The sequence below is a fragment of the Oncorhynchus kisutch genome, linkage group LG22 (assembly GCF_002021735.2).
Source record: "Oncorhynchus kisutch isolate 150728-3 linkage group LG22, Okis_V2, whole genome shotgun sequence".
Classification (NCBI taxonomy): Eukaryota; Metazoa; Chordata; class Actinopteri; order Salmoniformes; family Salmonidae; genus Oncorhynchus; species Oncorhynchus kisutch.
Genome location: NC_034195.2, coordinates 297,801 through 324,035, shown reverse-complemented (window position 1 = coordinate 324,035; position 26,235 = coordinate 297,801). Strand labels below are relative to the sequence as shown.

Below are 26,235 nucleotides of genomic sequence, written 5' to 3'. Positions count from 1 at the left end.
TGCGGAGTGCGGGTGTGTGTGCGTGCGTCTTGGTGGAAAACAGTGGCAATTGTGGCAAATGAGTGGACTATCCTGGTCAAATCAAACTTTGTCACATGCGCCGAATACAACAAGTGTAGATTTTACCGTGAAATGCTTACTTACAAGCCCTTAACCAACAGTGCAGTTCAAGAAGAAGAAATTTACCAAGAAGACTAAAATAAAAAGTACTTTATTTGCTAGTTGAGATAATCCGTACATGTAGGTGGTGGCGAAATTACTGCATAGGTAACAAACAACCAGCAGTGTACAAAAAGGGGGGGGGGGGGTGTCAATGGAAATTGTCCGGTGGCAATTTTATGAATTGTTCAGCAGTCTTATGGCTTGGTGGTAGAAGCTGTCTAGGAGCCTTTTGGTCCTAGACTTGGTGCTCCGGTACCGCTTGTCGTGCAGTAGCAGGGGGGGAAAAAAAAGTCTACAACTTGGGTGACTGGAGTCTGACAATTTTATGGGCTTTCCTCTGACACCGCCTAGGTCCTGGATGGCAGGAAGCTTGGCCCCAGTGATGTACTGGGCCGCCGTTCGCACTACCCTCTGTAGCGCCTTACAGTCAGGTGCCTGAGCAGTTGCCATACCAGGCGGTGATGCAACCGGTCAGGATGCTCTCAATGGCGCAGCTGTAGAACTTGAGGATCTGGGGGCCCATGCCAAATCTTTTCAGTCTCCTGAGGGGTAAAAGGTTTTGTCGTGCCCTCTTCACGACTGTCTTGATATGTTTGGACCATGATAGTTCGTTGCTGATGTGAACACCAAGGAACTTGAAACTCTCGAACCGCTCCACTACAACCCGTCGATGTTAATGGGGACCGGTTTGGCCCGTCTTTTCCTGTAGTCCACGATCAGCTCCTTAGTCTTGCTCACACTGAGGGAGAGGTTGTTGTCCTGGCACAACACTGCCAGTTCTCTGACCTCCCTATAGTCCGTCTCATCGTTGTCGGTTATCAGGCCTACCACTGTTGTGTCGTCAGCAAACTTAATGATGGTGTTGGAGTCGTGTTTGGCCACGCAGTCGTGGGAGAACAGGGAATACAGGAGGGGACTAAGTACACACCCCTGAGGGGCCCCAGTGTTGAGGATCAGCATGGCAGATGTGTTGTTGCCTACTCTTACCACCTGGGAGCGGCACTTCAGGAAGTCCAGAGGGAGGTGTTTAGTCCCAGAGTCCTTAACTTAGTGATGAGCTTTGTGGGCATTATGGTGTTGAACGCTGAGCTGTAGTCAATGAACAGCATTCTCACATAGATGTTATTTTTGTCCAGGTGAGAAAGGGCAGTGTGGAGTACAATTGGGATTGCATCATATGTGTATCTGTTGGGGTTATATGCGAATTGGAGTGGGTCTAGGGTGTCCAGGAGGATGCTGTTGATGTGAGCCATGACCAGCCTTTCAAAGCACTTAATGGCTACCAACTTGAGTGCCACAGGGCAGAGGATAGAATTATGGTCAGATTTGCCAAACGGAGGGTGGGGGAGAGCTTTGTATGCATCTCTGTGTGTGGAGTAAAGGTGGTCTAGGGTTTTTTCCCCCCTGGTTGTACAAAAATTTGGTAAAACTGAATTAAGTTTGCCTGCATTAAAGTCCCTGGCCACTAGGAGTGTATTTTCTTCATTGCTTATGACCTTATAGAGTTGGTTGAGAGCGGTCTTAGTGCCAGCTTCGCTTTGTGGTGGTAAATAGACGCCTATGAATAATACAGATGAGAACTCTCTTGGTAGATAGTGTGGTCTACAGCTTATCATCAGGCACTCTACCTCAGGTGAGCAATACCTCAAGACCTCTTTAATTTTAGACATTCCGCACCAGATGTTATTGACAAAAAGACACCCCCCCACCCCTCGTCTTACCAGAGGTAGCATCTCTGTTCTGCTGGTGCATGGAAAATCCTGCCAGCTTTATATTGTCAGTATCTTCGTTCAGCCACGTCTCAGTGAAACATAAGATGTTCCCGTTTTTAATGTCCCGTTGGTAGGATAATCTTAATAATCGTAGGTCATCAGTTTTATTTTCCAATGATTGCACGTTAGCAAGAACAATGGAAGGCAATGGGAGTTACTTGTTTGCCTCCGGATTCTCAGAAGGGTGCCCGATCTGTGGCCTCTTCTCCAGCATCTCTTCTTCGCGCAAAAGGCGTAGATCTGGGCCTGTTCCACTGAAAGCAGGATATCCTTCTCGTCGGACTCATTAAAGGAAAAAAAGTTTCCTACAGTCCGCAGTGAGTAATCGCTTTTCTGATGTCCAGAAGTTAGCAGTAACATTATGAACACAATAAGTTAAAAAATAAGTTACACAAAACACAAAAAATTACAAAATAGCACAATTGGTTGGGCGAATGTAAAACGTCAGCCATGTTCTTCGGTGCCTTCTTTGTGTCTGCACAGGTGGATGTGTCTTGGTGTGTGTTGTCAGGATTAATATCTTACCAATGTCTTGAGGTCGACACGGTGCTGATGCCCAGGGTGAAGCGAACTTGGGGTACAGGTTTCTGTCAGGAGAGGAAGGGACATGTTACTCTCAAAATGGACTTAACTTAACCACTTTGATGATAAAGAACATCTGACAAAACTTAGATTTTTGAATTATGTATCCCCTCAACCTAATATTGAGACAGGGCAGCCATCTTACTCTGGAGAGTTGAGGTTGAGTCCCAATGTTGTGAGGTCACTTCCCAGTGCCAGGTGCACCATGCCTGGGTCCGTCTCCGCCGCTCGAATAAATGTCAGCAAGCCGATCATTCCAAACTGGTCCGTCACCATTCCCCTGGGAATGTTCGTCACCCGCCCTACAGATTAAGGAAAATCAACACAAAATTATAATCAACAAGTAGAGCTTTCCCTCCAGCTAGTGCAAATTTGGACATCACCACTGGCCAACAGTCACGCAGAAACCATCTCAAAACCCACCCAGGTCGAGACCGAGAGGTGTGATTGGTTGAGAAGGCTCACCATCAGGTAACACCTGGATCCCTTTCTTCTGGTTGTTGTTCTGTGCTGAGGTTGTCTTGTCTCCGGGGAACATAGCCCCATCTGCACTGGACGTGCTCTTGCCTGTAGAGTTTAGGTTCTGAACAAAGCAAAAAACGAATGAATTAATAATCATCTTATTTTTAATACATCTATAACCCACATGACATCATGGAACATTGCTTTAAATATAAGATATCCGCTCTTCTAACTAAATCAAATCAAATTGTATTTGTCACATGTGCCGAAAACAACAGGACCTTACCGTGAAATGCTTACTTACAAGCCCTTAACCAAAAATGCAGTTCAAGAATTTAGAAAATATTTACTAAATAACCAAAAGTAAACAAAAAGTAACAATAAAATTACATAACAATAGCGAGGCTATATATAGGGGGTACCGAGTCAATGTGCAGGGGTACAGGTTAGTCGAGGTAGCTTGTACATGTCGGTTGGGGTAAAGTGACTATGCATAGATAATAAACAGTGAGTAGCAGCAGTGTAAAAACAAAGGGGGGGGTCATTGTAAATAGTCCAGGTGGCCATTTGGTTAATTGTTCAGCAGTCTTGTAGCTTGGAGGTAGAAGCTGTTATGGGGCCAATTAGACCTAGACTTGGTGCTCCAGTACCGCTTGCCATGAGGTAGCAGAGAGAACAGTCTATGACTTAGGTGACTGGAGTCGTTGACAATTTTATGGGCCTTCCTCTGACACCGCCTAGTATACAGGTCCTGGATGGCCGGAAGCTTGGCCCCAGTGATGTATTGGGCCGTACGCACTACTCTCTGTAGTGCCTTACGGTCAGATGCCGAGCCATTGCCATACCAGGCGGTGATGCAACCGGTCAGGATGCTCTCAATGGTGCAGCCATATAATTTTTTGAGGATCTGGGGACCCATGTCAAATCTTTTCAGTCTCCTGAGGGGGAAAGGTGTTGTCGTGCCCTTTTCACGGCTGTCTTGGTGTGTTTGGACCATGATAGTTTGTTGGTAATGTGGATACCAAGGAACTTGAAACTCTCGACTCGCTCCACCACAGCTCTGTTGATGTTAATGGGGGCCTGTTCTGCCATCCTTTTCCTGTAGTCACATTGAGGGAGAGGAAGTTGTCCTGGCACCACACTGCCAGGTTTCTGCCCTCCTCTCTATAGGCTGTCTCATGTGGGTATTACAAACTCGGTCAGGGAGAGGTTGAAAATGTCAGTGAAAACACTTCCCGCTCCTTGAAAGCGGCAGCTCTAGAACTTTAGTTCGGTACGGATGTTGCCTGTAACCCATGGCTTCTGGTTGGGATATGTACGTACGGCCACTGTGGGGACGACGTCATCAATGCACTTATTGAAGAAGCTGGTGATTGAGGTGGTATAGGTATGGTATTAGGTAAAATGGATTTAAGGTAAAAAAACGGATTTAAAGTATGCCTGCATTAAAGTCCCCGGCCACTGTGGGCGCCGCTGCTGGATGAGCATTTACAGCTCGTTGAATGCGGCCTTAGCGCCAGTATTGATTTGTGGAGGTAAATAGACGGCCACGAATAATATAGATGAGAACTCTTGGTAGATAGTGTGGTCTACAGCTTATCATGAGGTACTCTACCTCAGGCGAGCAATACCTTGAGATTTCTTTAATATTAGACATCGCGCACCAGTTGTTATTGACAAATAGACACACACCCCCGCCCCTCGTCTTAACAGACGTAGCTGCTCTGTCCTGCCAATGCACGGAAAACCCAGCCAGGTCTATATTATCCGTGTCATCGTTCAGCCACGACTCAGTGAAACATAAGATATTACTGTTTTTAATGTCCCGTTGATAGGATAGTCGCGACGGTAGATCATCGAGATTGTTTTCCTAACAAGGCACCCCGGCCTTCTCCCTCTGTATCTCCGCCTTTTCTTCATGCAAATGACGGGGTCTGGGCCTGTTCTCCGGAGAGCAGTATATCCTTTGCGTCAGACTCATTAAAAGACAAAAATCTTTGTCCAGTTCGAGGTGAGTAATTCCTGTTTTGATGCCCAGAAGCTCTTTTCGGTCATAAGAGACGGTAGTAGCAACTTTATAAGCAATGCGAAAAAACAAACCAAATAGCAGTTGGTTAGGAGCCCGTAAAAAGGCGTCCATCCCCCCCGGCGCCATTATATTAGACACATACACATATATATATATACACACACACACACACACACACACACACACACACACATACATACATACATACATACATACATACATATATATAGTGAAACACTTGAATATGCAGTAGCTGTTGCTGCTTAATATAAGGAGGCCTTGTCTGATTGCCTGTCCATTTCAGCTTTAACCATGTTTGGCATGACAACGACCAAGGAAAACAGACTGACAACCAGGCTAAAGTAAGCCTGTGTCTGCGTTACTCACTGTCTTGCTGTCGTCATTGCTCAACGTGGGGTCCTTGTAGTTGGGACCAGGCAGTGCAGGGAAGTCCTCGTTGTGGATGGAGAAATCCTGCGTCGGCTCATTCGATGGCTTCGTCACCATGCCAACTGATGAGGTCATGAGATGAAGAGAAGAGGCTTCTTAAATAAATCACCACAATGAGAAAGAAGTTTAGCCTTGGGTTTTATATATATATATATATATTTATATATTTTTTTTTTATTGAGCAGCAAATATATATATATACACATACACATATATACACACACACACACACACACACACACACATATATATACACACACACATACATATATATATATATACACACACACACACACACACACACACACACACACACACACACACACACACACACACATACATACATATATATATATACACACACACACACACACACATACATATATATATATACACACACACACACACACACACATACATATATATATACACACACACATACATACATATATATATACACACACACACACACACACACACACACACACACACACATACATACATATATATATATACACACACACACACACACACACACACACATACATATATATATACACACACACACATACATACATATATATATATACACACACACACACACACACACACACACACACACACATACATACATACATACTGCTCAAAAAAATAAAGGGAACACTTAAACAACACAATGTAACTCCAAGTCAATCACAGTTCTGTGAAATCAAACTGTCCACTTAGGAATCAACACTGATTGACAATAAACTTCACATGCTGTTGTGCAAATGGAATAGACAACAGGTGGAAATTATAGGCAATTAGCAAGACACCCCCAATAAAGGAGTGGTTCTACAGGTGGGGACCACAGACCACTTCTCAGTTCCTATGCTTCCTGGCTGATGTTTTGGTCACTTTTGAATGCTGGCGGTGCTTTCACTCTAGTGGTAGCATGAGACGGAGTCTACAACCCACACAAGTGGCTCAGGTAGTGCAGCTCATTCAGGATGGCACATCAATGCGAGCTGTGGCAAGAAGGTTTGCTGTGTCTGTCAGCGTAGTGTCCAGAGCATGGAGGCGCTACCAGGAGAGAGGCCAGTAAAATCAGGAGACGTGGAGGAGGCCGTAGGAGGGCAACAACCCAGCAGCAGGACCGCTACCTCCGCCTTTGTGCAAGGAGGAGCAGGAGGAGCACTGCCAGAGCCCTGCAAAATGACCTCCAGCAGGCCACAAATGTGCATGTGTCTGCTCAAGCGGTCAGAAACAGACTCCATGAGGGTGGTATGAGGGCCCGACGTCCACAGTTGGGGGTTGTGCTTACAGCCCAACACCGTGCATGACGTTTTTCATTTGCTAGAGAACACCAAGATTGGCAAATTTGCCACTGGCGCCCTGTGCTCTTCACAGATGAAAGCAGGTTCACACTGAGCACATGTGACAGACGTGACAGAGTCTGGAGACGCCGTGGAGAACGTTCTGCTGCCTGCAACATCCTCCAGCATGACCGGTTTGGCGGTGGGTCAGTCATGGTGTTGGGTGGCATTTCTTTGGGGGGCCGCACAGCCCTCCATGTGCTCGCCAGAGGTAGCCTGACTGCCATTAGGTACCGAGATGAGATCCTCAGACCCCTTGTGAGACCATATGCTGGTGCGGTTGGCCCTGGGTTCCTCCTAATGCAAGACAATGCTAGACCTCATGTGGCTGGAGCGTGTCAGCAGTTCCTGCAAGAGGAAGGCATTGATGCTATGGACTGGCCCGCCCGTTCCATTTTGACTTGTTTTAAGGACATTACATCAAAGTTGGATAAGCCTGTAGTGTGGTTTTCCACTTTAATTTTGAGTGTGACTCCAAATCCAGACCTCCATGGGTTGATACATTTGATTTCCATTGATCATTTTGGGGTGATTTTGTTGTCAGCACATTCAACTATGTAAAGAAACAAGTATTTAATAAGAATATTTCATTCATTCAGATCTAGGATATATATATATATATATATATATATATATATATATATATATATATATATATATATATATATATATATATACACACACACACACACACGCAATGACAGAGGTCAAATGTTTTCTGTAAGTCTTCACACACTGTTGCTGGTATTTTGGCCCATTCCTCCATGCAGATCTCCTCTAGAGCAGTGACTTCACGGACTTTCAACTCCCTCCAAAGATTTTCTATGGGGTTGAGATCTGGAGACCGGCTAGGCCACTCCAGGACCTTGAAATGCTTCTTACGAAGCCACTCCTTCGTTGCCCGGGCGGTGTGTTTGGGATCATTGTCATGCTGAAGGACCCAGCCACGTTTCATCTTCAATGCCCTTGCTGATGGAAGCAGGTTTTCACTCAAAATCTCACGATACATGGCCCCATTCATTCTTTCCTTTACACGGATCAGTCGTCCTGGTCCCTTTGCAGAAAAACACCCCCAAAGCATGATGTTTCCACCCCCATGCTTCACAGTAGGTATGGTGTTCTTTGGATGCAACTCAGCATTCTTTGTCCTCCAAACACAACGAGTTGAGTTTTTACCAAAAAGTTATATTTTGTGACCATATGACATTCTCCCAATTTTCTTCTGGATCATCCAAATGCTCTCTAGCAAACTTCCGACGTGCCAGGACATGTACTGGCTTAAGCAGGGGGACACGTCTGGCACTGCAGGATTTGAGTCCCTGGCGGCGTAGTGTGTTACTGATGGTAGGCTTTGTTACTTTGGGCCCAGCTCTCTGCAGGTCATTCACTTTGTCCCCCCGTGTGATTCTGGGATTTTTGCTCACCGTTCTTGTGATCATTTTGACCCCACGGGGTGAGATCTTGCGTGGAGCCCCAGATCGAGGGAGATTATCAGTGGTCTTGTATGTCTTCCATTTCCTAATAATTGCTCCCACAGTTGATTTCTTCAAACCAAGCTGCTTACCTATTGCAGATTCAGTCTTCCCAGCCTGGTGCAGGTCTACAATTTTGTTTCTGGTGTCCTTTGACAGCTCTTTGGTCTTGGCCATAGTGGAGTTTGGAATGTGACTGTTTGAGGTTATGGACAGGTGTCTTTTATACTGATAACAAGTTCAAACAGGTGCCATTAATACAGGTAATGAGTGGAGGACAGAGGAGCCTCTTAAAGAAGAAGTTACAGGTCTGTGAGAGCCAGACATCTTGCTTGTTTGTAGGTGACCAAATACTTATTTTCCACCATAATTTGCAAATAAATTCATTAAAAATCCTACAATATGATTTCCGGATTTTCCCCCCTCATTTTGTCTGTCATAGTTGAAGTGTACCTATGATGAAAATTACAGGCCTCTCATATTTTTAAGTGGGAGAACTTGCACAACTGGTGGCTGACTAAATACTTTTTTGCCCCACTGTATGTATGTATGTATGTATGTGTGTATGTGTGTGTGTATATATATATATATATATATATATATACACACGCACGCACACACACACACCATTGGACACGGCCTTTTCCCTTTCTTCATCACATGACTCGCCACTGTTTTGAAGAGAGACAAGTGAACTGAGTATTTACAATGAGAATGTGTCGAGCAGTACTGACTGGCCCACAGTAACGTGATGAGTCCGATGCTTTTTACACATGCACTGCCAAGTGCCTTTAGCATCCAAGCCTAGTGCATTAACAATGAGCCCTTCTTTCTAGTGCACTACGTTGAGCCCTTACAATAGGTAGCCCGCCTAGATTAGCCCACAATTATAATTCCTTACTAGTGTGCTATAAAGACATCTTACCATAGGGGGCCCTTCCAGCTAGTGGGTTGAGTAGCGGCGTTGGGTTTCCGCTTCCTTCCCTCCGGCTCCTGTCTGCTAAAGCAGGGAAGTCGGACAGGTCTAGCCCCGTCACGTTTTCACTACCGTCTGTGAGAGGGAGGGTTAAAGACTTGTAAGGAAGCCATATGGGTAGGTAAATGTATGTTACTATTCATGCTGACTGTGTGTCTTATAGATTGTGTGAATGGATAGGAAAGTGAACGTTACAAATACTGATGTATCAATCAATGGCCAGACTGAGCATCAGATAGTTGGTTATTATGAAGTGACACACTACTAACCTGTGCCATTGAAGATGTTGCTTGATAACGAGTTGTTCATCCCAAACGCCTGGTTCCGGTTCATCCCGAATCCTGACATGCTACAGAAATACAGAGGACAACTTTAGCCTCCAACTGGAGCACCTTAATATCTATTTCCAATCATCACAAAAAACGATTGATTTATACTTTTATACAGAGTTGAGAACAGCAGACCTTTCAATTGTATGGCCAGCCAGACCGTGTCACTGTGTACCTGTTGATGGTGAAGGGCTGCCGTGCAGGCTGCTGTTTGGGCATACAGATGATGCTGGGGGAGCTGCGATTGGGGCTGCCCATGCTGTTGGTCCTGCTGCTGACCATCCCGATGCCCTGGCCCACCTGGGAGTGGTTCAGCATGTTCCTCGAGTTCATCGGCAGGATCCCCCTGCGGAGGACACATCATGGGTTGGAGATAGATGGGAGGACAGAATGGGTTGATATGAAGCCCGATGATGATTTTACTAATAAATGTCCTGTCCTGCTCTGCAACCACTGAACTGAACTGACTGGCTAACTAATTAGCAGCAGAATAATGATTCCATGGCATTCAAACACACTGGCTTATGTGTTATATGTCTGTCTCCAGAATATCTCAATTCAATGGGCTTTATTGGCATGGGAAACATATGTTTACATTGCCAAAGCTATATCTCTCTCTCCAGCATCTCTGTCTCACGTCTCATCTCTTAAAACACACCTGCTTGGCGAGGGCGGGGTATGGAGGGACATGGTGGGCACCCCCGTGGTGGGGGTGATATGGCTCGGTAGCTGGGTGCCTTGCGTTAAGCTGCGGTTTAACTGAGTGTTGTTTCCCATGCCCCTTATCGAGAAGCCTAGTGCACCTGCAACGCGAGAAATAGAAACAGTAAACATGGGTCTCTCTTACCAACTTCCAAAGTGACCAATAGATTGGATATCTCTTACAAGTAATCTTTTGAGATCAACAAGAAGTGCCTAAGGGAATAGTGCTGAAGTCTGATTTAAATATACCCAATTCTAAACAGGTATATCGGGTAATTATTTGTAATGATCAAATTGCTCCAGGTATGACTTGACTACCAAATTGTTACAGACATAAATGTATTATGGACTTAGTAGGAAAGACCCTGAAACCAGATGCAGTCAGCTTACTCTGTGGGCCGTATAAACTGGCACCAAGCTGGGACAGTTGACCTGATGACGACGGTGAGGGAGACGAGAGCATCTGGAAGAAGAGAAGAGATAAACCACATAATGAGAGGAGGGAGTACTGGAAACAAGAACAGCCAGAGATGACAATGCCTTTATCAATAACACATAACTGCACATTTGGGCAGTTCATATATCATGTTTTACAAATCACACAGGAATTTGGGTATTCAATTTCAAGGATAATAATAACACCATCAATGCTAAGGCACAGATATAAAGTTAGGCATATACACTCCCCTATGTATTTATTTGGGCGGTGAAGCTAATACGTTTAATTTGGCTCTATATTCCAGCATTTTTGAGATCAAACATTTCATGAGGTGACAGCACAGAATATCTCCTTTTATTTCAGGTTATTTTCATGCATATCTGTCTTACCATTTAGACAGTAATGTCTCCCCATTTGAAGGTGTCATAAGTATTTTGACAAATTCCCTTCCCTATTAATGTAGTCAAAAGTATAGTATTTGGTCCCATATTCCTATCAAGCAATGAACTTGTTTATCTGCATTTGCAGTTTGTTTTGGTTGTGTTTCAGATTACAGTGCCTTCAGAAAGTATTCACACTGCCTGACTTTTGTGTTACAAATTCTGTAAAAAATGGTTGTTGATCATTGCTAGAGAACCATGTTCAGGTCTTGCCATAGATTTTCAAGCAGATTTAAGTCGCCACTGAGGAACATTCACTGTCTTCTTGGTAAGCAACTCCAGTGTAGATTTGATCTTGTGTTTTAGGTTTCAACTCCAAGTGTCAGTGTCTGGTGGAAAGCAGACTGAACCAGGTTTTCCTCTAGGATTTTGCCTGTACTTAGCTCCATTCCGTTTCTTTTTTATCCTGAAAAACTCCCCAAACTTTAACGATTACAAGCACACCCATAACATGATGCAGCTACAACTATGCTTGAAAATATGGAGCGTGGCACTGAGTAATGTGTTGTATAACACTTTCTATTCTGGACAAAAAGTGAGTCAATTACTTTTAGGGCTGACCCCATTTAGTTGACTGGTCGATTGTTTGGTTGATAGGCTGTTTGTCGACTAAGATTTCTTTAGTCAAGCAGTCACAAAAATATTTTTTCTTCTTCATGGTGCACAAGACACCTGTCTGATTCACACCTGTTTCAGTGGAGTAATTCATTGTGGAGGCCATGGGGATGGCACAGTCAATCTAACCTAGTGGTTAGAGCGTTGGACTAGTAACCGGAAGGTTGCAAGTTCAAATCCCTGAGCTGACAAGGTACAAATCTGTCGTTCTGCCCCTGAACAGGCAGTTAACCCACTGTTCCTAGGCCGTCATTGAAAATAAGAATTTGTTCTTAACTAGTTAAATAAAGGTAAAATAAAATAAATAAAACAACATGTGATACTTAAATTGTACATGGTTATATTATGCAAAAATAATGGCTCAACATTAATAAATATATTATTTTATAACATATGCGCTTTCTCCATGATTGGATAGCGGTCACTGTCCGCGGCTCTGAAACAATCTTCGGTGCGCCGTAGAGTTGTTGCCTTTCCCTATGTTGCTATGTGAATAATAGAAAGGTTAACCAGCATATTGGTGTTGAGTACAATGCGGCAGAGGACGCAGCGGGGTAAGTAGAAGAGGAAACAGCCCTTGACTTAATTGTCTGATAAAATTGAGGAGAGGAAACACCAATTTAATTAGGTCTATAATCAATAGCCTAACTGTTAAATGTGCCTGGCTTTATAAATCATCCATATATACAGTCCATCTGGAAAGTATTCAGACCCCTTGACTTATTCCACATTTTGTTACATTACAGCCTTATTCTAAAATGTATTAAATCGTTTTTTCCCCTCATCAACCTACAGACAATACTTTTATTTATTTACCCTTTATTTAACTAGGCAAGCCAGTTAAGAACAAATTCTTATTTACAATGACGGCCTAACAAATGGCAAAAGGCCTCATGCGGGGACGGGGACTTGGGATTAAAAACAAATACAATATAAATATAGGACAAAACACACATCACAACAAGAGAGACAACACAACACTACATTAAGAGAGACCAAAGACAACAACATAGCAAGGCAGCAAAACATGACAACACAGCATGGTAGCAACACAGCATGGTAGCAACACAAAACATGGTACAAACATTATTGGGCACAGTCGACAGCACAAAGGGCAAGAAGGTAGAGACAATACATCACACAAAGCAGCCACAACTGTCAGTAAGAGTGTCCATGATCATCTTTGAATCAAGAGATTGAGATAAAACGGTCCAGTTTGAGTGTTTGTTGCAGCTCGTTCCAGTCGCTAGCTGCAGCGAACTGAAAAGAGGAGCGAACCAGGGATGTGTGTGCTTTGGGGACCTTTAACAGAATGTGACTGGCAGAACGGGTGTTGTATGTGGAGGATGAGGGCTGCAGTAGATATCTCAGATAGGGGGGAGTGAGGCCTAAGAGGGTTTTATAAATAAGCATCAACCAGTGGGTCTTGCAATGGGTATACAGAGTCGACAAGTATACAGAGGAGTAGAGTGCATTGATGTGTCCTATAAGGAGCATTGGTAGCTAATGTTCTTTACCATTCGGCCATCACATCTAGCCACTTGAGAGCACCCTTGCCTACCGATCTATAAAATATGTCTCCGTAATCTAGCATGGGTAGAATGGTCATCTGGATCAGGATTAGTTTGGCAGCTGGGGTGAAAGAGGAGCGATTGCGATAGAGGAAACCAAGTCTAGATTTAACTTTAGCCTGCAGCTTTGATATGTGCTGAGAGAAGGACAGTGCACAGCCTAGCCATACTCCCAAGTACATGTATGAGGTGACTACCTCAAGCTCTAAACCCTCAGAGGTAGTAATCACAATAGTGGGGAGAGGGGCATTCAGGGCCATCTGTGTATAAGACTATCATCTGCATATAAATGGGTGAGAGAGCTTCCTACTGCCTAAGCTATGTTGTTGATGTAAATTGAGAAGAGCGTGGGGCCTAGGATTGAGCCTTGGGGTACTCCCTTGGTGACAGGCAGTGGCTGAGACAGCAGATTTTCTGACTTTATATACTGCACTCTTTGAGAGAGGTAGTTAGCAAACCAGGCCAAAGACCCCTCAGAGACACCAATAGTCCTTAGCCGGCCCACAAGAATGGAATGGTCTAGCGTATCAAAAGCTTTGGCCAAGTCAATAAAAATAGCAGCACAATATTGCTTAGAATCAAGGGCAATTGTGACATCATTGAGGACCTTTAAGGTTGCAGTGACACATCCATAACCTGACCGGTAATCCGATTGCATACCAGAGAGAATACTACAGACATCAAGAAAGCCAGTCAGTTAATTATTGACAAGTTTTTCCAACACTTTTGATAAACAGCGCAAAATAGAAATAGGCCTATAACAGTTAGGATCAGCTTGATCTCCCCCCTCAAATACAAGACAAACTGTGGCTGCCTTCCAAGCAGTGGGAACATCCCCAGAAAGGAGAGACAGGTTAAAAAGGTTGGCGATAGGCATGGCAATGATAGGGGCAGCAACCTTAAAGAAGAAAGGGTCTAAACCATATGACCCAGATGTTTTTTGGGGTCAAGTTTAAGGAGCTCCTTTAGCACCTCAGACTCAGTGACTCCCTGCAGGGAGGAACTTTGAAGCGGGGCAGGGGGAAAAGAGGGAGGAGCATCGGGATAGTTGCATTAGAAGGGGTGGGAGATGAGGAAATGTTGGACGGGCAAGGAGGCATGGCTGAGTCAAATAGGAATCTTGACTTAATGAAGTGGTGATTAAAGAGCTCAGCCATGTGCTCCTTGTCAGTAACAACCACATCATCAACATTAAGCGACATGTGCTCCTTGTCAGTAACAACCACATCAACTTTAAGGGACATGGGCAGCTGTGAAGAGGAGGGTTTATTCTTCAGGTCTTTAACTGTTTTCCAGAACTTCTTGGGGTTAGACCCACAGAGAGAGAACTGCTCCTTAAAGTAACTAACTTTGGCCTTCCGGATAGCCTGAGAGCACCTATTTCTCATTTGCCTGAATGATACCCAGTCAGCCTGAGTATGCATGTGCCGAGCCTTTGGCCAAATACAATTCTTGAGGTGGAGTAACTTTGCAAGACCACGGTCGAACCTTGGGCTGAACCTGTTTTAATTCTCTTTATGGGTGCGTGTTTGTTAACAGTACCACTGAAAATATCAAAAAAGAAGGTCCAAGTGTCTTCGACAGAATGGATCAAGCTGATTCTATACCATATTACAGAGGCCAGTTCACGAAGGAAGGCTTACTCATTAAAGACAAACCAGGACAGGTCGTTTCACTGACCAGCCATTACGAACACAGGCTGTAAAACAGTGATCACAAACAGTTTAAGAACACCTACTCATTCAAGGGTTTTTCTTTATTGTTACTATTTTCTACATTGTAGAATAATAGTGAAGACATCAAAACAATGAAATAACACATTTGGAATCATGTAGTAAGCAAAAAAAAGTGTTAAACAAATCAAGAGCGTGCAAAGCTGTCATCAAGGCAAAGGGTGGCTATTTGAAGAAACTAAAATATAAAATATATTTTGATTTGTTTAACACTTGTTTGGTTACTACATGATTCCATGTGTTATTTCATAGTTTCATACAATGTAGAAAATAGTAAAAATAAAGAAAAACCCTTGAATGAGTAGGTGTTCTAAAACGTTTGATGGTCGTGTATATCAATCAAATTATATGCCTATTGCATTCCATTCATTTTCAGCTATTTAAATCAAATACAAGCTACAATTTCACTATCTAGATGTTAGTCCTATTAATAGGCCTTCAATATATATATCAATTGAATGATGTGCACATTTCATTCTATTAATTTTAGGCTACTTAAATCAAATACAAGCTACAATTTATTTATCAAGATGTTGGTCCTAGATTAATAACTTGTATATAAATCGAATGATATGCCCATTGAATTCCCTTGCATCTCATAAATGTTATCAGTTTTCATCCCTTAGGATTGTAAAACATGTTGGGGGACCAAACAACAAATGGTTGAAATAGTTTTGGAGCAGGTCCCGGCCATAAGACGGGTATTGATTGACGATCGAGACCACAATCATTTAGATCGGTCATGGCAGGTCATCAATGTTCTGCAATCGGTCAATGCGGCACGTTAACCTGTGGCCGACTTCATTGATATCCTATCTGGGGAAAACTGTGTGACAGTGTCGTCAGTCAAGCCCGTTTTATAACTTTTAACGGGACAGATTCTCTTTCTCAAACCCATCGACTCTGAGCTAAGTAAAAATATAAAAATTAACATGGACAGTGTACTGCAGGACAAGTACAAAGCACCAGCACTACAGGTACTGTTGTCAAAGGCCTGCCTACTTGACCCCCGGTACAAAGGCCGAGTGGGAGATGGCTTGGATGGCACGAAAGATGCCCTCCTTCAGGAGATGTTGGCCCTCGGGGAAGTTGATGGAGGTAGCACCTGTCGTACAGCTGGAGATGGGGATGACTGTGCACAGCCCCCGGCTAAGAAGATTTAATCTTGGTGATCATCTTAGAGATGAAACTGGCCCTGAAAGCTCCAATACCCTTGAGAGTGATTGCCGACACCGAGAAGACTCGCTACAGTTCCCAGTGGGTCAGGAGTTTACATACACTCAATTAGTATTTGGGTCAAATGTTTTGGGTAGCCTTCCACAAGCTTCCCACTATAAGTTGGGTGAATTTTGGCCCATTCCTCCTGAAAGAGCTGGTGTAACTGAGTCAGGTTAGTAGGCCTCGCACACGCTTTTTCTGTCCACAAATTTTCTATGGGATTGAGGTCAGGGTTTTGTGATGGCTACTTTAATACCTTGAGTTTGTTGTCCTTAAGCCATTTTGCCACAACATTGGAAGTATGCTTGGAGTCAATGTCCATTTGGAAGACCCATTTGCAAGCTTTAACTTCCTGGCTGATGTCTTGAGATGTTGCTTCAATATATCCACATAATTTTCTTTCCTCATGATGCCATCAATTTTGTGAAGTGCACCAGTCCCTCCTGCAGCAAAGCACCCCCACAACATGATGCTGCCACCCCCGTTCTTCACGGTTGGGATGGTGTTCTTCGGCTTGCAAGCCTCCCTGTTTTCCCTCCAAACATAACGATGGTCATTATGGCCAAACAGTTCTATTTTTGTTTCATCAGACCAGAGGACATCCAAAAAGTACAATCTTTGTCCCCATGTGCCGTTGCAAACCGTAGTCTGGCATTTTTATGGAGGTTTTGGAGCAGTGGCTTCTTCCTTGCTGAGAGGCCCTTCAGGTTATGTCGATAAAGGACTCGTTTTACTGTGGATATAGATACTTCTGTACCTGTTTCCTCCAGCATCTTCACAAGGTCCTTTGCTGTTGTTCTGGGATTGATTTGCACTTTGCAAACCAAAGTACATTCATCTCTAGGAGACAGAACACGCATCCTTCCTGAGCGGTATGACAGCTGTGTGGTCCCATGGTGTTTATACTTGGGTACTACTGTTTGTACAGATGAACGTGGTACCTTCAGGCGTTTGGAAATTGCTCCCAAGGGTCAACCAGACTTGTGGAGGACTACAATTTTTTTCTGGGGTCTTAGCTGATTTATTTAGATTTTCCCATGATGTCATGCAAAGAGGCACTGAGTTACTGAGTTTGAAGGTAGGCCTTGAAATACATCCACAGGTACACCCCCAATTGACTAAAATGATGTAAATTAGCCTAGCAGAAGCTTCTAAAGCCATGACAATTTTCTGGAATTTTCCAAGCTGTTTAAAGGCAGTCAACTTAGTGTATGTAAACTTCTGACCCACTGGAATTGTGATACAGTGAATTATGTGATAATGATACAGTGAAGTGAAATAATCTGTCTGTAAACAATTGTTGGAAAAATTACTTGTCATTCACAAAGTAGATGTCCTAACAGCCTTGCCAAAACTATAATTTGCAAACAAGAAATTTGTGGAGTGGTTGAAAAACTAGTTTTAATGACTCCAACCTAAGTGTTTGTAAACAGAAGAGAAGGAACCGAACACATCTGCTGACCCCGTCATGGTGGCGGGATAACCAGTCGTTTTCCTTTATTGGCTCTGCTTGCTAAAAAGTAGATGTGCATTTGTGCTACCAGCACTGCGTCAGATAGGGTGTTCAGCACAGCAGGGAACATAGTTACCTCTCTACGGTCTTCACTGAAGCCCGACAAACATGCTGGTGTTTCTTAATCAGAACCTTAGAGCCTAACTTTGGCGAGTGCTATAGCCTATGATAGTGAACTGAAACAATAGCCGTTATCGTCAACAAGCACCTTAAACTTTGAGCCCAATACTTTAATTATTTTCCATTGTGCTTATTTTTATTTACATAATTAGAAGTGTCTTATTTATTCCTCGTGCGTGTTCCCCATTCAAACGGGGAAAAAAGGGAATATACGAACATTCCGATATGAAAGCCTGAGTAGCCTACAGGCACTATTTGTCACAATGCTTGGTTTTTTTGCATTCAGAAAAAATAAAAACAATAAACAAAATTGTGTGTACGCTAAATCATAACAGCTTAATCATTATATAATGGTGATGTTTAGCCTGCCCAATTTCACACATACAGCGGGGCAAAAAAGTATTTAGTCAGCCACCAATTGTGTAAGTTCTCCCACTTAAAAAGATGAGAGGCCTGTAATTTTCATCATAGGTACACTTCAACTATGACAGACAAAATGAGAAAATAAATCCAGAAAATCACATTGTAGGATTTTTAATGAATTTATTTGCAAATTATGGTGGAAAATAAGTATTAGTCATAGTGACCATCGGGTTCTTGGCCACCTCCCTGATCAAGGCCATTCTCCCCCGATTGCTCAGTTTGGCTGGCCGGCCAGCTCCAGGAAGAGTCTTGGTGTTTCCAAAATTCTTTCTTTTAAGAATGATGGAGGCCACTGTGTTCTTGGGGACCTTCAATGCTGCATAAATGTTTTGGCACCCTTCCCTTGCCTCGCCACAATCCTGTCTCAGAGCTCTACAGACACTTCCTTTCGACCTCAAGGCTTGGTTTTTGCTTTGACATGCAGTGTCAACTGTGGGACCTTATATAGACAAGTGTGTGCCTTGTCTATAAAAATGTCTAAACACTTGTTTTCGCTTTGTCATTATGTGGTCGTGTAACTTAGTTAGGCTTATACTTCAATATATATGCTAATGTTTCAATCAATCATTCATTTGTTAATGTCATCACACAGCTTGTGTTAATGTCATCACACAGCTTGTGTTAATGTCATCACACAGCTTGTGTTAATGTCATCACACAGCTTGTGTTAATGTCATCACACAGCTTGTGTTAATGTCATCACACAGCTTGTGTTAATGTCATCACACAGCTTGTGTTAATGTCATCACACAGCTTGTGTTAATGTCATCACACAGCTTGTGTTAATGTCATCACACAGCTTGTGTTAATGTCATCACACAGCTTGTGTTAATGTCATCACACAGCTTGTGTTAATGTCATCACACAGCTTGTGTTAATGTCATCACACAGCTTGTGTTAATGTCATCACACAGCTTGTGTTAATGTCATCACACAGCTTGTGTTAATGTCATCACACAGCTTGTGTTAATGTCATCACACAGCTTGTGTTAATGTCATCACACAGCTTGTGTTAATGTCATCACACAGCTTGTGTTAATGTCATCACACAGCTTGTGTTAATGTCATCACACAGCTTGTGTTAATGTCATCACACAGCTTGTGTTAATGTCATCACACAGCTTGTGTTAATGTCATCACACAGCTTGTGTTAATGTCATCACACAGCTTGTGTTAATGTCATCACACAGCTTGTGTTAATGTCATCACACAGTTATTCATCGTCAGTAGAAATATTGTAATCTAACAGCACCTGTGTCACTCATAATAATAATTAATACTCACAAAATGATTGCTCCTATACCCTCCTTTTTCTGAACATAAATATAAATGCAACATAAAGTGTTGGTCCCATGTTTCATGAGTTGAAATAAAAGATCCCAGAAATGATCCATACACGCAAAAATTATATTTCTCTAAAACGTGTTTATATCTTTGTTCGTGAGCATTTCTCCTTTCCAAAATAATCCATCCACCTGACAGGTGTGGCATATCAAGAACCCGATTAAACAGCAAGATCATTACACAGGTACAAAAATGTTCAGCTGTGTCACAAAACACAATGTCACAGATGCCTCAAGTTTTGAGGGAGCGTGCAATTGACTACCTGCCACCCCAGTTTCACGTAAAGACTGCAAGGGTTGAGGGAATAGGTGATGTTTTTCCTCAACAAATTAGTGATTTCGATTAACAGAACTTTTCAGTCAGAGAAACAAGAAAGAAACAAAATGGCTAAAAAGATGTTGCTGCTTCAGCACAAACAGTGTGATAAACATAGCTGTGCTGTGGTGCCTTTTCACTGAATCAGGGAGGAGAGAGACAACGTATGCCAATCACTCACTATAAAAAATAAATATATATATATATATTTTTTTATTTTTTATTTTATTTATTTATTACACAGCGTGGCCATCAGACTTCCTCGAGTCATTTGTGTCATAATTATTTAATCAAACAGTGCACTTAAAGCGTCAGACAATCTCAAGGCATATAGTTGATTTTATTCAAACACATAGGGTGTGTCTGTCTATTGAAAAACATACATTTGAAAATGGACAAACAGACAACCAATATGTTTTTGATCATTAGGGACAACCCTATTTGCTTTGTCACATTTTTGCAGTATTACTTTAGTGCCTTGTTGCAAACAGGATGCATGTTTTGGAATCTTTTTTAATTCTGTACAGGATTCCTTCTTTTCACACTGTCTATTAGGTTAGTATTGTTGAGTAACTACAATGTTGTTGATCCATCCTCAGTTCTCTCCTATCACAGCCATTAAACTCTGTAACTGTTTTAAAATCACTACTGGCCTCATGGTGAAATCTCTGAGCAGTTTCCTTCTTCTCCCGCAACTGAGTTAGGAATGACACCTGTATCTTTGTAGTGACTGGGTGTTTTGATACACGACCTAAAGTGTAATGAATAGCTTCACTATGCTCAAAGGGATATTCAATGTCTGCTTTAACTGCGATGCAGTTACATATCAGGATTTATTTTTGACGACATAGCGTTTCGTATCATTGTGACAATATCGCAATATAATTTTTTGCTCTAGTTGGCTGTACCTGCACCAAAACTCCAGGATCTTTCCTTCACAGCTTCTCCATCTTCTTTTTAAATAGGGAGACTATTTGTTTTCAGCCCTTTTATTTCCATGACTGATCAAAACTTGTTTTTCTCATGGCTCTTTTGTCCCTCTGCAGCAGACATACAGTATGGTGAGCAATATGCTTGGAATATATAAAAATAAAAAAAAATCACAGTATTGAATCGCAATACATCTAGAATCATAACACATATCGTACCGGCACCTAGGTATCGTGACAATATCATATAATCAGGGCCCTGGCAAAACAGACATGTGTGAAAATACCCTCAAATCAAAGGTGACATCTGTCCTGTCTCGACATGTGAAACATTTGATCTCCATTCCAAAACGCTGGAGTATAGAGCCACATCAAATGTTTTAGCTTCGCAGTCCAAATAAACACAGAGGGTAGTGTAGGATAATGGAGTAACCTAAATCGCACTAAATATGACAAATATGCATAAACAGATTGAAATTATAGAAGAAACGTGTGAAAATGTTTTGTACTTACTTCAAGTTCAAAGGGAGCTGTACTAGGGACGTGTGATCGAGCAGACAGAGCGCTTAAGTCTTTGTCCGACCTATGTGAGAACGGCAACGGCTGGCTGTAGTACATGCCCTCATCAGGGTAGTCACTTTCGACCCCCTCTACAAACTTCTTTCTCGTAGCACTGAACATTCCGTTTGTCACCTGCAGCAGTGAGATGAAAGAAGAGGTTTTACTATTCCAACTCCAAAAAGGCTCTCAACCAGCATGCCTGCATCCATTTATTGACAAAACATTGTTCATATCAGATTTTTTTTTAAACTATCATGGACAGGACTGGAGTGAAACACAACAGTTATGCAGGAGCCTACAGTTAGTCCGATGACGATGATCTACTAGACTTTCAGTTTCACTACTCCAACCTCACCACCAGACAACTACACGCCCACACACATTGCACAATGTGCTCATACAGTGTGCCTTACAGCAAAACAATTACAATCACTTTTAAAAAGTGTTGATTTTCCACTATTTCATTGCATTGGTCAACATACAAAAACTGTGTGCAGCCGTGCAACATTGCCTCAGCACAATTCAACAAGCTTCTGCTCAGGTGCCTCTTAAATTCACAACCGATTCCAGTTATTCTCCACACCAAATGTTCCTTCAATCTAAGAACCCTCTGATACTTTCTCACCTTGTGAACATGGAGACATAGGTATTCATATTTAAATGACCCTACACACATTCATTATTTCCACATTGAATGGGGTCATCTCTGACACTGGTGTCAAAACTAGGAAGATGCTTGTTGTGCTAGCAAGATGCGTGCTGCCAGTTTAGTAGTGGAGCCTCAGGGGGAAGAGTATCAACATGAACATGCCACATTATATTTAGTGTAACTTAGTTGGCTAACTAGCTAAACAGCCACCCACTCTCGCGTGACTGGATACATTGGTTGTTTATCCTTTGGCTTCAGCATGTTGTGGCTAACAAAGTTAGGTAGCTAATCAAGACAGAAATATCTAAATAGCTATCTAACCTATCAAGTTAAGCGAGCAGAATCGAGGGACGCAAAAACATATGGACCGGTTGCAGGAGAGAGAACTCTCGAGAAACGAAGGGGTCCGGCAAGGTGGCTTGGTGTGCCGGTGTAATGCAATGGCATTTGAGTCATGCATGTGGGTCACAGGACTCAGACAAGCGAGCTAGCTAACGCTATAGCTATTAACTAGCTAACCTTATTAACGCCAGTTGATTGTTTATGTCCTAGCTAGCTAAATTGAGCTAACTAGATACCAATACAGCGCGAGTCTGATTATAAGTTTGCTTCAACAACTAGCCGTGACAACCCTTGTCAGGCAGTATGTTTGCCCATAGGTAGTGATGTGCAGGTTGGGCCTACTTTGCCTCCTATCCACTTCCCAATCCCAGTAGCTACCTCTCGGTCTCAATTCACGCTAGCGGCCACACAGATAAAAACAGAAGACCATTCGAATTGAAATCCACGAACCGGTCCAAAACATACCGAACAGCAAGGACTACAAAGATGAATGTGTTGTGATGTAACGATTTGATTCGGACCAAACGGGTTTATATTTGGGTGGGGGGAGGGTGGAAATAAAAAAAATAAAAAAAACTCACCGCATTAATTTCCCTTCTGCTCGTAGATCCAAGATGGCTGTGTATTCTACAATCGAGAGTCCTGGGTGAATAGCCTTTACCCTCTGACCTCTCTGCAACCTAATCATTTCCGCACACAAATTATGAACGTTCTACTAATGTGGGTACAACGTGGCTAAAACTCAGAATGTATTTGTATAGTCAGCAATGTTGTTTTTGTAGTTACATATATTGTTGTGGGAACTCACCTCACTAATCTGTAGTAGACAATGATCAGTGCATCAACAAACTCAGTAGGTAAACAAAACAAGCCACTCCCACTTCGGTCTTCAAAACATAGAGGTTTGGCAATGAACCCTCGGAATGATATCACAGTAGTAGTAGCCTAGATATATGGTATCACCATATCATATTGATATGTGTCACTCACTAGCTACGAATCACCGTCACCTATGCCATTAAAGGATTTAAAAAGTGTTGCCACTTTCAGCCACAAGGCAGATTTTTGTCAGAGCCTGTGTGCCAGAACATAATTTGATTTTTTTATATATATTTTTAATCTAAGTAGGCAAGTAAGTTAAGAACAAACGCTTATTTACAATGACGGTCTACCGTGGCCAAACCCAAACGACGCTGGGCCAATTGTGCACCACCCTATGGGACTCACAATCACAGCCGGATGTGATGCAGTCTGGATTCAAACCAGGGACTGTAGTGACACCTCTTGGACTGAGATGCAGTGCCTTAGACCACTGCGCCACTCGGGAGCCCAATGATAATTTGTACACTGCAAATTGACCACAACTAAGCCCCCCCCCCAAAATGATATTGGAAAATAACAATCATTTCATGCCTTGCTTACATTGAGACACGATCATGTTCTATCTTTTGGTGGGAATACTTGGAAACAGATGTTCTATTTTTTTTAATACTTTACTGAAGTCCTGGTGATCTTCTTTTTAACCCAAAAGGAAATTCAATTTACTTATTTTTTTGTAAACTTTTTGGGGCCAAAACAATCACTTACTGGCCGGTTGTTGCCAACCCCTCTTTTAAAGCATCTGCCAGTATTCTTATTGTTCATCATCATTCCATTGTTCTATCTATGTGGTATGCATGACACATTGTATCAACTCACCTGTGCCTATCGGTTAAGAGCATATTGGATAACAAATGTTGTCCTCTCCATTATATCTACAGTATTACATTCTATGGAGGGACCACCATATTGCCCACATTTTCTCCTTCTTCAGTCAGTACTGCATTTCTGCCTGTCAGAAGCCACCAGATGAAGAGTAATGTGCTGCATAGAGGAGGGCTGAATTTCATCAGTGTACAACATAAAACAAAATCCAGAATAGAGCCGTTCTACATCCACCTAAAAGGAAGCGATTCCCAAACCTTCCATAACAAAGCCATCACCTACAGAGAGATTAACCTGGAGAAGAGTCCCCTAAGCAAGCTGGTCCTGGGGCTCTGTTCACAAACAGACCCCACATAGCCCCAGGACAGCAACACAATTAGACCCAACCAAATCATGAGAAAACTAAAATATAATTACTTGACACATTGGAAAGAATGAACAAAAAAACTGAGAAAACTAGAATGCTATTTGACCCTAAATAGAGAGTACACAGTAGCAGAATACCTGACCACTGTGACTGATCGAAACTTAAGGAAAGCCTTGACTATGTACAGACTCAGTGAACATAGCCTTGCTGTTGAGAAAGGCCGCCGTAGGCAGACCTGGCTCTCAAGAGAAGACAGACTATGTGCCCACTGCCCACAAAATTAGGTAGAAAATGAGCTGCACTTCCTAAGCTCCTGCCAAATGTATGACCATATTAGAGACACATATTTCCCTCAGATCACACAGATCCACAAAGAATTCGAAAAAAACAAACCCAATTTTGATGAACTCCCATATCTACTGGGTGAAATACCATAGTGTGCCATCACAGTAGCAAGATTTGTGACCTGTTGCCACAAGAAAAGGTCAACCAGTGAAGAACAAATACCGTTGTAGATACAACCCATATTTACATTGCCTTGCGAAAGTATTCGGCCCCCTTGAACTTTGCGACCTTTTGCCACATTTCAGGCTTCAAACGTAAAGATATAAAACTGTATTTTTTTGTGAAGAATCAACAACAAGTGGGACACAATCATGAAGTGGAATGACATTTATTGGATATTTCAAACTTTTTTAACAAAAACTGAAAAATTGGGCGTGCAAAATTATTCAGCCCCTTTACTTTCAGTGCAGCAAACTCTCTCCAGAAGTTCAGTGAGGATCTCTGAATGATCCAATGTTGACCTAAATGACTAATGATGATAAATACAATCCACCTGTGTGTAATCAAGTCTCCGTATAAATGCACCTGCACTGTGATAGTCTCAGAGGTCCGTTAAAAGCGCAGAGAGCATCATGAATAAACAGACTCACCCCATCGCGACGTCCCCCGAAGGCTAACTCTCTAGCCCTCGCTATCTCCCTGCTTGCTAATTCGGCCTGCTAACTGCTAGCTTGTCCAGCTCCGGCCCGCTAACTGCTACCTTGTCTAGCCCGGGCCTACAAACTGTTAGCTTGTTAGCACAGGCCTGCTAACCGCCTGAATCGCCGCGTCTCAAACGCTCAACGGACCCATATTTACTTTCTATCTCTTATGACTTTTAATTTGTTTATACCTTCCGGAAACCTGCCTCACCCAATGTGATACGGAATCGCTATCATTTTTTATTTATTTTTAGAACACACTCAAGAACCTCCAGAAGCTAACCAGCTAACTAGCTACAAGCTATTTAGTCATTGTTAGTTTTTTTTTTTTTACCTGGATAACACTCGCCAGGCCAGCTTCCCTGCCCCATCCACCGCTGCCCCCTGGACACTGATCTCTTGGCTACATAGCTGATGCACGCTGGACTGTCCATTAATCACGGTACTCCATTCTGCTTGTTTGTTCTATCTGTTGGCCCCGTTGCCTAGTCTACGCCATTTTACCTGCTGTTGTTGTGCTAGCTGATTAGCTGTTGTCTCACCTACTGTTTTAGCTAGCTTTCCCAATTCAACACCTGTGATTACTGTATGCCTCGCTGTATGTCTCTCTCAAATGTCAATATGCCTTGTATACTGTTGTTCAGGTTAGTTATCATTGTTTTAGTTCACAATGGA

The 26,235-nt window shown here is 42.6% G+C and overlaps 1 protein-coding gene across 14 annotated transcripts in view; it reads right to left on the bottom strand.

Annotated features, from left to right (window-relative positions):
• LOC109867346 (CCR4-NOT transcription complex subunit 2-like) overlaps positions 1-23,318 on the bottom strand; it is a 26,659-nt gene extending 3,341 nt beyond the window's left edge. For 2 of the 14 annotated variants that reach the window (XM_020456463.2, XM_031801880.1), the window contains exons 1-11: positions 23,085-23,207; positions 21,465-21,644; positions 10,682-10,754; positions 10,248-10,392; positions 9,765-9,935; positions 9,530-9,609; positions 9,210-9,335; positions 5,395-5,552; positions 2,982-3,099; positions 2,662-2,818; positions 2,460-2,521 (exon numbers count right to left, since the gene is read on the bottom strand). In XM_020456463.2, the coding sequence (XP_020312052.2) occupies positions 2,460-2,521; positions 2,662-2,818; positions 2,982-3,099; positions 5,395-5,552; positions 9,210-9,335; positions 9,530-9,609; positions 9,765-9,935; positions 10,248-10,392; positions 10,682-10,754; positions 21,465-21,632 (1,258 nt within the window). In that variant the 5' untranslated portion in view covers positions 21,633-21,644; positions 23,085-23,207. The other 12 variants (XM_020456465.2, XM_020456464.2, XM_031801886.1 and 9 more) reach the window with 11 other exon arrangements.
• Between the last annotated feature and the right edge of the window lie 2,917 nt (positions 23,319-26,235).